This window comes from Knufia obscura (genome assembly GCF_036327395.1).
Source record: "Knufia obscura strain CCFEE 5817 isolate CBS 148926 chromosome Unknown scaffold_10, whole genome shotgun sequence".
Lineage (NCBI taxonomy): Eukaryota > Fungi > Ascomycota > Eurotiomycetes > Chaetothyriales > Trichomeriaceae > Knufia > Knufia obscura.
This window is the reverse complement of record NW_027042696.1, coordinates 952,616-966,268: the sequence shown is the minus strand read 5'-3', so window position 1 is coordinate 966,268 and position 13,653 is coordinate 952,616. Positions and strand designations below refer to the sequence as shown.

Sequence of the window (13,653 nt, the reverse complement as noted above, 5' to 3'; positions counted from 1 at the left end):
AGTTTGTTGACTTGTATCACCCTACGGCGATAACGGACGTTAGATTATGCAGGAGCTGGACCCTGTTCCGGCACGTGTCGGCGGATCTCGGCCTTGAGCCGTGAGATGCCAGTCGAGACTCAAGACAAGCACAATTCATCTGTGAAGCCGTTCGCTCCCGGTGCCTATCGTTGTTTAACCAAATGGAAGGCTCACCTCGAGCTACGCAGGAACTCAACGACGCCTCTTGCCCAGCCAACAGACTGGCTCAGTCTTGTTTCCTCAGCATTCATAGCTTCCTGGAATTCCAACACAGCTAACCTGACATCGTCGATGCCACTCACAAATTCTGCATGCAGCTTCAAGAACACAGCCATCCAAGTGTTGACTAGTTCAAAGTCACGTCGTTGCCGAAGATGCGCTGTCAATGCTTGCACGAAGGCTGGCATTTCTCGCATTGTCAAAGACCGTATTTCGAGATCTGCAGCTGATGGCGATAACCCAGAAAGGTATGATACCAGGTCGTCTGTTCTTCTTTCTGCTGTATAGGTGTCCAGATGTGTAGATATGACAGACTGAACTGGCTGTAGAGAGCTCAGGCGCGATATTCTTGACTTCTCCGCTTCAGTCACAGCAGGCTCCGTCGTGGTCTCCGATGGCACAAGAGCTTTATCATTTGCAGTGCCGTTCGTCAATGTTGAACCAAGGAAGAAAGGTGCAGCTTTCGGCTTCTGAGGTGGCTGTATCGGCTTGTTTCGCTGTCGTATTGTCTCTAGGTTCAGTAGAGTTTGCCATCGTGACTGGGGCAGTAGTGAGAGAGTCAAAAGTGAGGCATCAAGTTGATCCATCGAGCTGTCGCCATCAATTTGTGCCGCCTGATCGTCCTGCTCAGCCAGCTCATCCATTATCGCAAGCTGACTTGCGGCTTGGAACTCAGCAGCATCAGTAAGGTCAATAATCTCTTTCTCCTCGTTGATCTGCCTTGATGAGATATGCATGAAGAGCGACTTATTGTTCCATATGTTTATGCCGATGCTACCGGCATGTGCTGTGGCAAGGAACTCACCCGTACTCGAAAATGCCACGTTAGTACAAGTATTGGTTCTGAAAGCATCGATCAGATGTCCCGTGGCGAGATCGAAGGCTCTGATCACCGAGTCCATCGAGCAAGTCACTACCCAGCGACCGTCATGAGAGAAGCAATGATCATAGATCTGGCCGACACAACCCCACAGTTCTCTGACGATCCTCCTTGTCTCGATGTCAATGATTCTTATGCAGAGGTCATCGCAGGCAACGGACATCAAACCCGATACGTGATTGTATCTTACAGCTACAGGGGCTCCGTCTAGCTTGAACCGATCCTGGATTAGGCCAGTGATGAATTGCCAGAAAATAACCTCGCCGTCAAGTGATGTGGATACCACGGTCTGATTCATGTTGTCGACGACGATGCCAGTGACTGCATCCGAGTGACCTTTCGACAGCTTCGCAAGCTGTTCCGAGCTCAATTGGCTAAGTTTCAACTGCTTGGCTTGACCGGCTTTTAGTCGTGGTGGGAACCGCTGTCGATGTACGCCAGACTGTAAGTTGTGCATATCGAGGCTGCCACCAGCTGAGCCGACGAGCGCAAACGTTCCGCAAGCAGTAATGGTAACGCTGGAGACCGGCTTCTTGTCCCCTGACTCGAAAGCCCATCTACCGGCCTTCTTTCGACCCCAAAGCCAGGTTCTTGCATATCTGTCGTTCTCGTGGGACGTCACGACACTTTCCCAGCCCGTCATACTGGCTTCCTCAGCGTTTGTTGCTGAGGGGTTCGTCCAGACCGGACCTCCCACTGCGCCCATGCCACCATCTCGGTTCAGACTGCATGCAATTCCTGTAATGGGAGGACACTTGAAGTCTTCCACGTTTGAGTCGTCGCTAACAAGTTTGCCAATCTTCTTCGCTTTATGTTTGACCTTGCCTTGACTCAGTTCTGTGCTTTGTCCGTCTTTTCGTAGGCTGAAACCCCATAAACTTCGATCATTGCCGGCGGAGAGAAGCCACTTGCCGGCGGCTTCCGAACCGTCTGTCGCAGCCGGCAAGAATTTCAGGTTGGAAATAGAAGACGCGTGACCGCTCCTAGAGTGCAGTATCCGCGGTATAGGTGAGAATGGCACCTGGTCGAAGACCCATGATCTTAGAGCATTATCAAGGCCAGAAGAGATGATAACAGGTTGCCCTGCTAGAAACTCGATGCCCGAAATGCCAGAAGCTGTAGAAGAGCTGGAGGTCTCGTGTGCACCTCTTAGGATGCCAGCAATCTTGCCGCCACGATTCAAATCCCACAACGTGATGTCTCCATTCTCGATGCTCGCGGTAGCCATAATACCGTCTGAGCGGCCATCATCCCCAGCTCCAGCACCATCGCTCCTGAAGGTGATGCTCGTTACGACTTGGTCGGTTTTGGATTGCTGGAATCTTGTGACTGTCTCTTCTGTCTCAACGTCGATGATCTTCAGTGTCCCATCGGTATAAGCTGCAGCTAATAGCCCAACAGCTGGAGCAGCCGCGAGGCAGCATACCGAGCCAGCACTGGCGACTTCTGGTGCAATTGTGTGTACAAGCTTGCCAGTAGAGACATTGTAGATTTCGATATTGCCGTCCGGCCTCCCCACAAAGACTTTGTTGATGAAGGTTGGTAGGGTGCAGGTGCAACCAGTGAGGTCAAACCGGCCGGTGCTCGTGGTGGCCGGGACGATAGTGGTGTAGTGTTCGTAGGTTTCGTTCTTCCATACCTCGATCGCCTTTGGGCCACAACCTATAATCCAGTCTCCAAAGACAATAATCGTGCGTAATTCCTGCTCCGTTGTCCCTTCGGTGTCAAGGCTTCCGATATATCTTCCTCTTTTGAACAACCATATTCCTCGACCATTTTTCGAAGTTTCAGAACCCCAAGCAACAACGACCCGGTCACGGTAGGCGCAGGTGGCTGTGATGGTTTCCGGACATAACGGACTGCTTAGAAAGACCAGGTTCAGACCTCGTCTGAGGTCGTATGTCTGGAGGCTCCGACCTACCGAGGTAGTGATTTGAAACGTCGTTTTTCCTAAGGGCACGGACGTGAATGGCACTGGTGTTGGCGACACAAGACCGATCGTCTAGAGAGGTCAGCGGGAGAAGTAATGTGTTATTACGATCAACATACTCTGAACGGCGCAAAGAGCCTGGAACCAGCATTTTTGACTGCTGGCGCCGACTCTTCTACTCGCTGCCTTTTTGCGGCTGGCACCTCGAAATCATCCTGCATCATTGTAACACTTCAGCCATATGACACGGCAGCATCAGAAGCATGAAACAATTTGCTGAAAACGGCCTCGACGCGTATTTGAGGCTGGGCTATTTTAGAATTATCTGGGTGCTGAACCAGAAAACACCAAAATTTTGGATCGGCTGCGACTTCTCCAAAAAATCATTCCTCCCAAAGATCAACTGCTCCTGCCAAATGACGTGCATAAACAGAAGCAAGCACACCAAAAAGCTTGACCTCGAAGACGATGCTAAGTGCTATGCGCTGTACATCGTTTCACCGCTGGAAGACGACCATGAGCTGACTTCTGATACTGATATCTTATATGACTTAGAAACAGGTCTTTATCGTTTTGAATCAGTGAACCACAGTATGTCATGATCTCCAACCAATCCTATCCCGGCGATCCAGATCTGCAACATGGATACTTTCAGAAGAGTATCCACAAATGGCTCTCAAGATTTTGAGGATGAAAGTGCTGGTCCTCCCAGTCCTGTCTTGTCCAATACTTCTGCTGCATCAAAGACAAGACCGGCAGCGCCAGGTCTGAATAGAAGAACGACCGCCACACACGCCCTGCTAGCTGCGAACAACGGCGTGGATGTCCGCAGAAGTGGCCATACTGAGACAACCAGTTCTGCCACTGGCAAAGCCAGTTTGAGCATGCCACCTCCCCTAGGAAAGCCTTCAAACGATAGACGACTTTCTACTTCCTTGGCAAACGTGAGGTTGCCGCGGCGATCTGAGGAAAGTGCAGGAATGACCGCCACCAGTCCGCCTGCTTCCGTTAAGAGTTTCGACGAACGCCATCACTTTGTGACCTCCCCACAAATCTCTACAACCGCGACCGATACAACAAACGTCACCACCAATTCCCTCCACGTTTCAGGTCCGCCTGTGCTATCGCCACCACTGCCGACAAATTTGGTGTCTACCGATGCACTACTAATGCCGTCCCCCTCTACCAAGGCATCTGCCACTGACACTGCCAAGACCCCTATGGCCAAGCAGGAAAGCGAGGCCGAGTCTCTTACTCGGCAAGAGAGTACTGCCGCAGTAGGTCCGGCACTCTTCCCACCGTCGGCAGTGGACCAAACCAAGAACGATAGCGTCCTCTCGGCGCGTGCTCCGAGACAAACAGCCCTGCGTTCAGCATCTAACTCTCGCCGACTTAGTAGAACGACGTCGAAGGACAATAGTGTTGATGAAGGTAGGCCCAGAATTGGCAAAGTGGGTGTCTGCGCGTTAGATGTGAAGGCCCGAAGTAGGCCAAGTCGACAGATCTTGACTCGTCTTCAGAGTGATGATGAATTTGAAGTCATCGTATTTGGCGACAAGGTCATCCTGGACGAAGGTAAGTCGAATCAACAACTATGTTTGTAGACATACTCACTCAATTAGACGTCGAAAACTGGCCGATCTGCGACTTCCTGATTTCATTCTTCTCCGATGGATTTCCTCTTGACAAGGCCATTAGATATACCAAACTTCGTAAGCCGTTCCTGGTCAATGACCTCCAGATGCAGAAGGTCCTTTGGGATCGCAGGTTATGTTTGTTGATCCTCGATCAGCTTCGGGTTCCGACACCGCGAAGAGTAGATGTGACACGAGATGGCGGTCCGCGACTTGAATCTGCAGAACTAGCCAAACACGTGAAAAAAGTCTCTGGTGTGGCCCTTACTGGTGGTGAGGATGGTATGGGCGGCGGCATGCCTAGGACGCAGTCTATTGAGCTCATTGAAGACGGCGACGCTTTGCTCATCGACGGAGAAATCATTCGGAAGCCCTTCGTTGAGAAGCCGGTACATGGCGAAGACCACAATGTGATCATCTACTTTCCAAAGAACGGAGAAGAAGGTGGTGGAGCACGAAAGCTCTTCCGCAAAGTGGGCAATAAGTCCTCCGAATATGTCAAAGATCTGGTGATTCCGCGCAGCATCACTGAGCCTGAAGAAAGCTTCATCTATGAGCAATTCCTTGTTACCGACAACTCAGAAGATGTCAAAGCATACACTGTTGGCACCTCGTATTGCCATGCTGAAACGAGAAAATCTCCTGTGGTCGATGGCTTAGTGCGAAGGAATACTCATGGCAAGGAGCTAAGATATGTCACGAACTTGAGCGACGCCGAGAAGCAGATTGCAGGCCGCATTGCTAGAGGCTTCGGTCAGCGCATCTGCGGCTTCGACTTGCTCAGAAAAGGTTCAGAAAGCTATGTCATTGATGTGAACGGTTGGAGCTTCGTCAAAGATAACGAGAGTTACTACAACGACTGTGCACGAATCCTGAAGTCTATGTTCTCGGAATGGATATTCTCGAAGTCTGCACCAGTCACTGAGGAGCATTCGCCATCCGAGACGCCGAGTGATCCCCAAGGCAGGAAGAGCACTCAGCATTCACACCGAAATGCTTTGAAGACAATCTTGAAGAGTCCTAGTATGAACAGGTTGTCTGCACACCTTCCACATTCTCGAAACCACGACTCTGTGCCTGGGAGTAGCCCAACGAAAGGCGCAGCCCCAACGGTTCCTCTAAGCTCGCCTCCTAGTACGGAGCGAGGCACTACTCAGAGCTTACCGCCAGCTCCACGATCGCTTCCCCAAGACATTATGCCACCTCCAGCCTTAGGTGCTAGTGATTCTAAGGACGACATGGCCATCGAGGCAGAAGCAACGAAAGAGGAGGCACCTGCGCCGTTGCCAAGCTCGAAGCATTCCTGGAAGCTGAAAGGCGTCGTCGCTGTCATCCGGCACGCTGATCGCACACCGAAACAGAAGATCAAGTTCACAGCTCACGCTCCAGAGTTCGTAGATCTACTGAAGGGCCATCATGAAGAAGTTCTTCTGAAAGGTGAGGCGGCTCTCTCGAGCGTGCAGGCTGCAGTATGCGCAGCTATCGACAAGAAGAGCGAGGACCCGGAGAAGCTGAAGAATTTGTCGAACGCATTGAACAGAAAGATGGGACAGCCAGACACTAAAGTGCAGATCAAGCCTATGTTTAAGAAGCGTAAGCTGGAACAGAAAGAGAAGAAAGAGGATGTCCCAATGACACCTGAGTTCACGATCCCCGAGCATGCCGTAGTGCAGACAGCCTCTGTATCGGCAGACCCCGCCCCATCCGAAAGCCTCAGCCCAGGTCAGACAGATATCCATAAGGTGAACACCAGAAGCGATAGTATCTCTGGCAACACCTTCTCACGGTACGCAGCCAAAGAAGAGGATCTGGTTATCGACAAGATGCAGCTCGTGATGAAGTGGGGCGGCGAGCCCACGCATTCTGCTCGGTACCAGTCGTCAGACCTGGGTGCCAGCATGCGCGATGACTGGAAACTTCTCAACAGGGATGTTCTGAACGATGTTCGCCTGTTCACGAGTTCTGAGAAGAGGGTAAAGACAAGTGCTCAGATATGGGCAGGTGCCTTCTTAGGACAGAAGGATGTCCCTGAAGAGACTATTCAAGTACGGAAAGATCTATTGGACGATTCAAATGCTGCAAAAGACGTCATGGACAAGGTCAAGAAGAAGCTGAAACACCTGTTACGCGAGGGCAATTCTGTCCCAGAGCAATTCGCATGGCCTAAAGATGTTCCCGAGCCCTATATTGTGATGCAGAATGTGGTTGACCTGCTCAAGTTCCACCGGAGAGTGATGAGACACAACTTCAAGAAGCTCGCTGGGCCTGCCGCTGCATCTTTGCAAGCATTAAGCGCATCTCTCGAGTCTAAAGACAGCACTGCGCATGAATCGATCGACATAGCCTCTGTTCAATCCCGATGGTGCACAGGCGAAGATGCTGAGCTATTCAGGGAACGATGGGAAAAGCTATTCAAGGAGTTCTGCGACACCGAAAAGGCCGACCCTAGCAAAGTCTCAGAGCTTTACGACACGATGAAGTACGACGCCTTGCACAACAAGCAATTCCTGGAGTGGGTTTTCACACCGAGCCAGTCAATCATCGACGAGATCAGCCGTGAAGAAGGCTTGTTCTCACAAAACGTCTCACCGGAACCCGAGCGAGTGGACGACAGCCCGGCTCAGACGAACCATCGTGACAGCACCACGTCCTTCGCAAGCATGAACGGCGATAAATACACCCTTGGGCAGAAGCTTGGCTTCCGGCGCAGATCAGTCCTCGCCAAGCCACCTTCTACACCACCACTAATGCCATATGAGCAGGACGCAAACTACTTCAAGCTCTTCTCTGGGTCAGGCGAGTCACGCTCAAAATGCGACAAGCGACTTGGCCGCCTTCGCGAACTCTATCGATACGCTAAGATTCTCTTCGACTATATCGGTCCACAAGAATACGGTATCTCTGATGACGAGAAACTCGAGATTGGTCTGCTGACTTCACTGCCACTCCTCCGCGAGATCGTCCAAGACCTCGAAGAACTTCAAGCCTCGAATAACAGCGCATCCTTCATCTACTTCACCAAAGAATCCCACATTTACACCCTCCTCAACTGTATCATGGAAGGAGGTGTCCACACCAAGATCAAGCGTGCCACAATCCCGGAACTGGACTACCTGTCTCAAATCTGCTTCGAGCTCTACGAGGCGCGAGACAACGAGACCGAAGAAACAGCATACAGTATCCGTATCAGTATTAGCCCTGGCTGCCACACCGTCGATCCTCTAGACGTGAGCTTGGACAGCAAACACGCTATCGGTACAGCGCCTCGACGGTCGTTGACTAACCACCAAGACTGGCAAGACGTCATCAGCATTCTCAAGGCCAAATTTGATACAGTCCAACTTCCCAAATCTTTCCTTGCTGTCAATGTATCGGAGAAACATGAGCAGGAAGCCCGCAGAGCTAGTGAAATTGCGGAACGGGAGAAGAGCGCGATTGCGGACAACAAGGCTGAGGTTGAGAGAGTGGAGGAGTGGAAGAAGCAGGTTGAGAGGAGTCAGATGGAGGCGAGTGGGAGCGGTAGTGCTGGCGCGAGCGGAAAGTTCGTTCAGGGCGAAGTGAAGAACATGGGCACAGGTTGAGTGAATGGAGTCCTCTTAGCTGCGCGGTGACACCTTCGTTGTTGACATAAGAACCACCACAAATACCTTATGTAGTAACTAAAAATGTTGCTAGTCATATATTTGACCAGAATAAGCCAGCGACTCCGCATCCAGGCGAGCCTCGAGCCTGGACCCCAAGCATTGATACAATTTGCGATAGTTCTGGCATATTACACCCTGATACCTACCTAGAATTGTGTAAGCTAGCAGGAGTGTTGGCCAGTCTTCGTTCTTCCGCTCCGTTTCAGCTCTTCCGAGTAGAGTGGAGTCACCGACGGCTCTATAGTGGGACTAGATATGCCAAGACAGGGTCGTTAACCTGTGTCAGCAACCATGAGATCGCTGGTTGATGATGTCGACGAGACTAGCTCTATTCGGAGCAACAGGGTAGAGCAGAGAAGACCTTGTCGTCGGCTCCGAAGCTGGTCAGTGCTGGGTCCAGCCGAATAGCGCACGCTCCGCCCGGACGAATAAATTTGCCGTTTTTATGCTCGTGCTTTGTTGGGCACTGCGAACCTTTTGTGCAACACCTGAAAGACCAACTTAGGGGGGATCCCAGGCACCAAAGCGTCCCGAATGCTACGATCGGATCTTCTTACATAGAAGCACTATTATTAATTCGAACACTTTGGTCGTCCGCTGGAGCAGCAAGCTCGGGGCATGCCAAGCATCATCGGCACCTCGGCCGCTGCGGCGGAGCTCTCAGTAGTTTGCCTTATGTAAGCGCCGCTCATACTGTCCACAAGCTTTCAGCTTTTCAGCTGTTCTGACTCGACCATGGCAGTACGAGTTCTGTTTCGGCTTGGACCCAGCGAGTAGCAGTCGAGAATGTCCCACTCTTCTCAGCCTTTGAGATATTGGGAGAAAACATGCTGTCAGCCTTACGATGCAGCTAATCGCGGGACGTCGCTGCCATGACTAGCGGTCGTGCCTTCGATGATTCCTTTCTACTGTTGCAGCTCGCCAACAGAGCGAAGGCGCGACTGGACTCATCGAGATGCAGGAACGGCGCGGTTAGCCGCGAGTGAGTGTCCTCCATCACAGACAGCAACCACGTTTTGACACGATGCTACAGAGTCAACAGACTTATCACCTTTCTAAAAGACTCTCTGACGGCAGTTGAAAGAGAGCTAAGCAATGATCATGGGAGTCACGAGGTCTCCAGTGCTCGAAGACGGTGTTCAATTGTCTTGCAAGATATTGTTGCATTCACAGAGCGGCCCACGGAGTATGAATCAGGTGAACCTGCCACTCGTAGCCATTCAAAGCGAACAAGGTCTAATTCGCTCGAAACGGATCTCCTTTGTGGACGTCTGCGAGTGGTCACAACCACGCTACAAGCACAAAGTACACAGTATGGACAGTATGCCAAATTTGACGTCCGCTAGAGAGTTCTCACACTGAAATTCATTAGATCTCTTGATTCATCGGATCTCAGCACTTCGGACGTACAGGCAGCAGAGAACGGAGACCATGCCCTGCTTGTGCCCGACTTATCGTACCGCCAATCCTACGGAAACACGACGGTCGCCGATAACGCAACGGCGCTCTTAGGTAACCACTACCAATATCACAACGAATTCCAGATTGATAAAGCAACTTTCATAACACCCAATTCCTCTGCTGTCACGGCATATCCAACAAGTCGCTTGAGAGAGAAGATCTACAACATTCTGTCAGATACCACGGTTGATGACGACTTAGCAGAATGGTTGTCGTCCGACGATTACCACAAGCATCATAACGACACATTTGTTGGTGTGCAACAGGGGACCGGAACCTGGTTCCTGCAGAGTGACGAGTATAGAAGGTGGCTAGAGCGTTCAGGGCAAAATCTCGTGCTCAGTGGGATCCCCGGCGCTGGGAAGACTTGCCTTGTGTCCATCATCATAGACGACCTCCGAAAAATGTACCCAGACGGTGCAAACGTTCCCGTTCTGTATTTCTACAACAGCTTTCGCAGAGGACATGAGCAAACGGCTGCGAGTATCATAAGTTGCCTTCTTCGACAAGCTTTCCTGAGCAACCCGGCTGCGGGCCGGCCTGTCCACGATCTTTACGAGCAGCATCTCAAGAAGGGCAGATATTCGCAGCCGAGCGTTGCAGAGCTGCTGCATGCGTTGGGTGCGATCCTGAACACTTGTTCGCGTTCTTTCCTCATCTTTGATGCCCTCGACGAATGTACAGTGGCTGGCAACGACTACCGGGTAGAGCGAACTTTAGTCCTGGAGACCCTATCAGCGCTGCAGCGCGCATCCAAAACTTCAATACTCCTCACCACTCGCCCAACGCAAGACGACCTGACAATGTTGCCACAATTGACGAGGCTGACAATTCGAGCAAATGATAGCGATATAGCTGCTTATGTTACTCTGCGTCTTGCGCGTTCCGACAAAGAAATGTTTAAGCAGGAAGCATTCTGTGCGGAGGTGCGAAGCAAGATAGTCACATCCGCGCAGGGAATGTAGGTTCTGCCATGTTTGAGGACGTTTTCGAGCTTGCTGACTGCGTACGCACAGGTTCCTTCTCGCCAAGCTGCAAATGGACTCGGTGCTTGCGCAAACGAAACGGAGAACGGTTCAGAGGATTACCAGCAGCATATCTAACGCAGACGATACCCTACAAGCAGCATATCGGGACACTCTAGAAAGAATCAAGCACGCTCCTCTATCTGACCTAGCAGGACGCGCTCTCGCATGTGTTGTATTCAGCCAGAGGACATTGACGCTCGAAGAGGTAAGACATGCGCTTGGCATCGAGACTGGTATGGACGATATCGATGACGATGACTTGGACGACGTACAAGATCTTCTTGACTCTTGCGCCGGTCTCCTTACGCTTGACGAAGAAGGAGATACTCTTCGTGTTGCTCACAGCACTACACAGACTTTTTTCGAGGGCCTTTCAGATCCCTGGTTCACACAGCACTACAGCTTCTTGGCCTATGCTTGTGCCCTGTATCTCTCAATGAAGGGTATTGTGCAACACGTGCTTGGTGGAGTGGGCCCGGAGAAGAGCCTCATAGCTTCCGCACGAAAACGTTATCCTTTCCTCACCTATGCCCTCCAGTCTTGGTTCCATCATCTCAGAAGTCAACAAGATGACGAGAGACTTCTTTGGACAGCGTTGCAAGCTGTGAAACATGATACTATCGTCAAGCTGGCCATGTATGAGACTGGGCCCTCGACGACGTCAAGCACATCCTCAACGACTTCACTGAGTGATCCAGCCGGATCAAAATGGAAGCTAGAACGCAGTGGAAGATGGATGCATCTATTGGCTTGGCTGGATCGCAGTGAGCTCCTAGATCTCGGCGCAAGGCACGTGGTGGACGATACTGGTTCCTTGGATCTCGAGATCGAAGTCAAAGATCCGCAATCAACCACAGAACAGAGACAGATCGTGGCTGATTGCGAGGACGCATTCAAAAACTGTCCAATTGTCTATGCCTCTGCCTCCGGAAATCTCTCCTTGGTGGAGAAGCTTCACCAGTGGAGCCAGCACCCGCCTGGCGTATGGAATGAGCAATTAGAAAAGGCTCTGTATCAAGCCGTTCGTCATGAGCATCAGCACGTCATAGTGTGGATCGTCGCCCATGTGAGAGGAGCTTCAATGCCATTCAAGCTGGATTACGAGGAGATTCTGGATGTTGCAATCCAGAAGCGCTCTCCAGCGATGTGCGCAAAGCTGTTGGAGATTCAGCATAGTCCGGGAAACATGTTCAACAGTACCCTGTTCACCAGAGCAGGGTCAGTAGGGAGTGTTGAAATTGTCGATATGCTCCTTGCGGAGTGTAACGCTGATAACGATACAGGTGTCCGCTTCATTCTTACCGCTGCTGCAACTTCTATAGGTTCCGATCCTGGCCGACTTGACGTTGTCAAGCGTGTCCTTCTGCAGCTGTCTCATGGCAAACACACCGAAATGTCGTCGCGCCTGCTGTTGCCCATAGCCTGTAGCAACGGTTTCATGGATCTCTATGAACACTTGCTTACCTACCCTGAGCTAGATTTCGATGGAAAGGACGAAGATGGCGAGACAGCGCTTATGCGAGCTTGTTCTGGAGATGGAATCATTCATATGAGCGATGAGGCCGCGCGAGGGTTTCTCACATCCCTCTGCCAAAGATCAAGCCTGGACTACCAGCATCCTGACGACGGGTGCACAGCTTTGCACTATGCGGCTCTGCGAGTTGGTCGGCGAGACAACAAATTCCACTTGATCTCGGATGTGTTGAGGCATCACGGAGCAAACGACAACATCAAAAACAACGAGGGCTTCACGGCCATGGACCTCGTGAAGGAGACACTGAAAGGACCAGAAGCTTTAGAAGCCATAAGGGAAGAATCCCGGGATGCTGCACGAGAAGCAGATAAGCAGCGTTGGAGAAGGAAAAATATTCGGCGTGTCTGGAAGTCCCGCATGCTCGTTGAAGATAGCGGAGAAAGCCAGACCGATGATGAAGACTACCAGAGGAGGTTACAAGAAATCAATACGGCGACAGCATGTGCGGGTGCCCAGCCAAGTGCCGTTGGTAAAACCAGCCGTGGGCCAAAGAGAAAAAGAACGAGATGAGTATGGGACGCTGAGGCACGGCAACTACGGAGAAGGATCGTACGTGTGGCCAAGAGTCCGACGGTTCTTCCGCCTACGCGCTTCATTTGACGATCATTAACATCGAGCCCGCGGTCGTGCGAGACTAGCGACAATGCTTCGCCGGCGGGCCTCACTAAGCGATCGATGCGCTTCCACGACGCGCAAGCTGCCCTTGGGAAACGATGTCGTGTAGAGGGGGGCCAGTGGGCACGTGTAGGAACCTGTTAGTCGATCGTTCCCGTAAGGCTGGCTTGATGCGCCCAACTGCCGCCAGAGTACTGTAAGGTTCGTTTTGTTTGGACCAACGATCTCGAGGACCTTGATATCAACTCATTCTACAGAGGCAAAGAACGATATGATTGAAGCTGGTAGAAGTAATGCACTGAGCTGAATGGATCTCAGTTTATGACTACGTTTGCCCACGATGCCTAGTAGTGCTGTTTTGCAGCGTCCCAGGCGTGCCAGCGAGCCTCTGCCAAAAAAAAACGCGGACACGCAAATTATTTGATCAATTAGAGCTTAGGCATAGTTTAGGCTTGTGCTCACTAATGCTCCAGGCACTTCGAATTGTCTTAGGCGACCATTCGGGATATATGCTTCACCGTATTACTTTGCGTGTCCGCTTTAATTTTGGCAGGGGCTCGCCAGATCCCGAAAGCCCGCTACCTAGTTATTGGCTAAGCCAAACAGCGCACCATGTCATAGCTTCCACCCCCAGCCGCACAGCGCAGCAGGCCTCCTAAGCCTCGCGATTTCGAACTTGTGTTACTA

General features: G+C 51.4%; 3 protein-coding genes across 3 annotated transcripts; 2 read left to right on the top strand and 1 right to left on the bottom strand.

Annotated features, from left to right (window-relative positions):
* Window positions 1-191: 191 nt before the first annotated feature.
* On the bottom strand, window positions 192-3,271 carry UTP21 (rRNA-processing protein utp21; the record flags this gene model as incomplete). The annotated part of the gene is made up of 2 exons (XM_064876584.1): window positions 192-3,122; window positions 3,170-3,271. 2 exons carry the CDS (start codon window positions 3,269-3,271, stop codon window positions 192-194), a joined length of 3,033 nt encoding a protein of 1,010 aa, XP_064727891.1.
* A 420-nt stretch (window positions 3,272-3,691) lies between these two features.
* VIP1 (inositol hexakisphosphate and diphosphoinositol-pentakisphosphate kinase) lies at window positions 3,692-8,265 on the top strand (the record flags this gene model as incomplete). Its single annotated transcript, XM_064876583.1, has 2 exons — window positions 3,692-4,625; window positions 4,673-8,265. 2 exons carry the CDS (start codon window positions 3,692-3,694, stop codon window positions 8,263-8,265), a joined length of 4,527 nt encoding a protein of 1,508 aa, XP_064727890.1.
* Window positions 8,266-9,200: 935 nt separating this feature from the next.
* On the top strand, window positions 9,201-12,861 carry PMZ80_008181 (uncharacterized protein; the record flags this gene model as incomplete). Its single annotated transcript, XM_064876582.1, has 4 exons — window positions 9,201-9,310; window positions 9,362-9,649; window positions 9,701-10,750; window positions 10,806-12,861. The coding sequence occupies 4 exons, from the start codon at window positions 9,201-9,203 to the stop codon at window positions 12,859-12,861; spliced, it is 3,504 nt and encodes a 1,167-aa protein (XP_064727889.1).
* Between the last annotated feature and the right edge of the window lie 792 nt (window positions 12,862-13,653).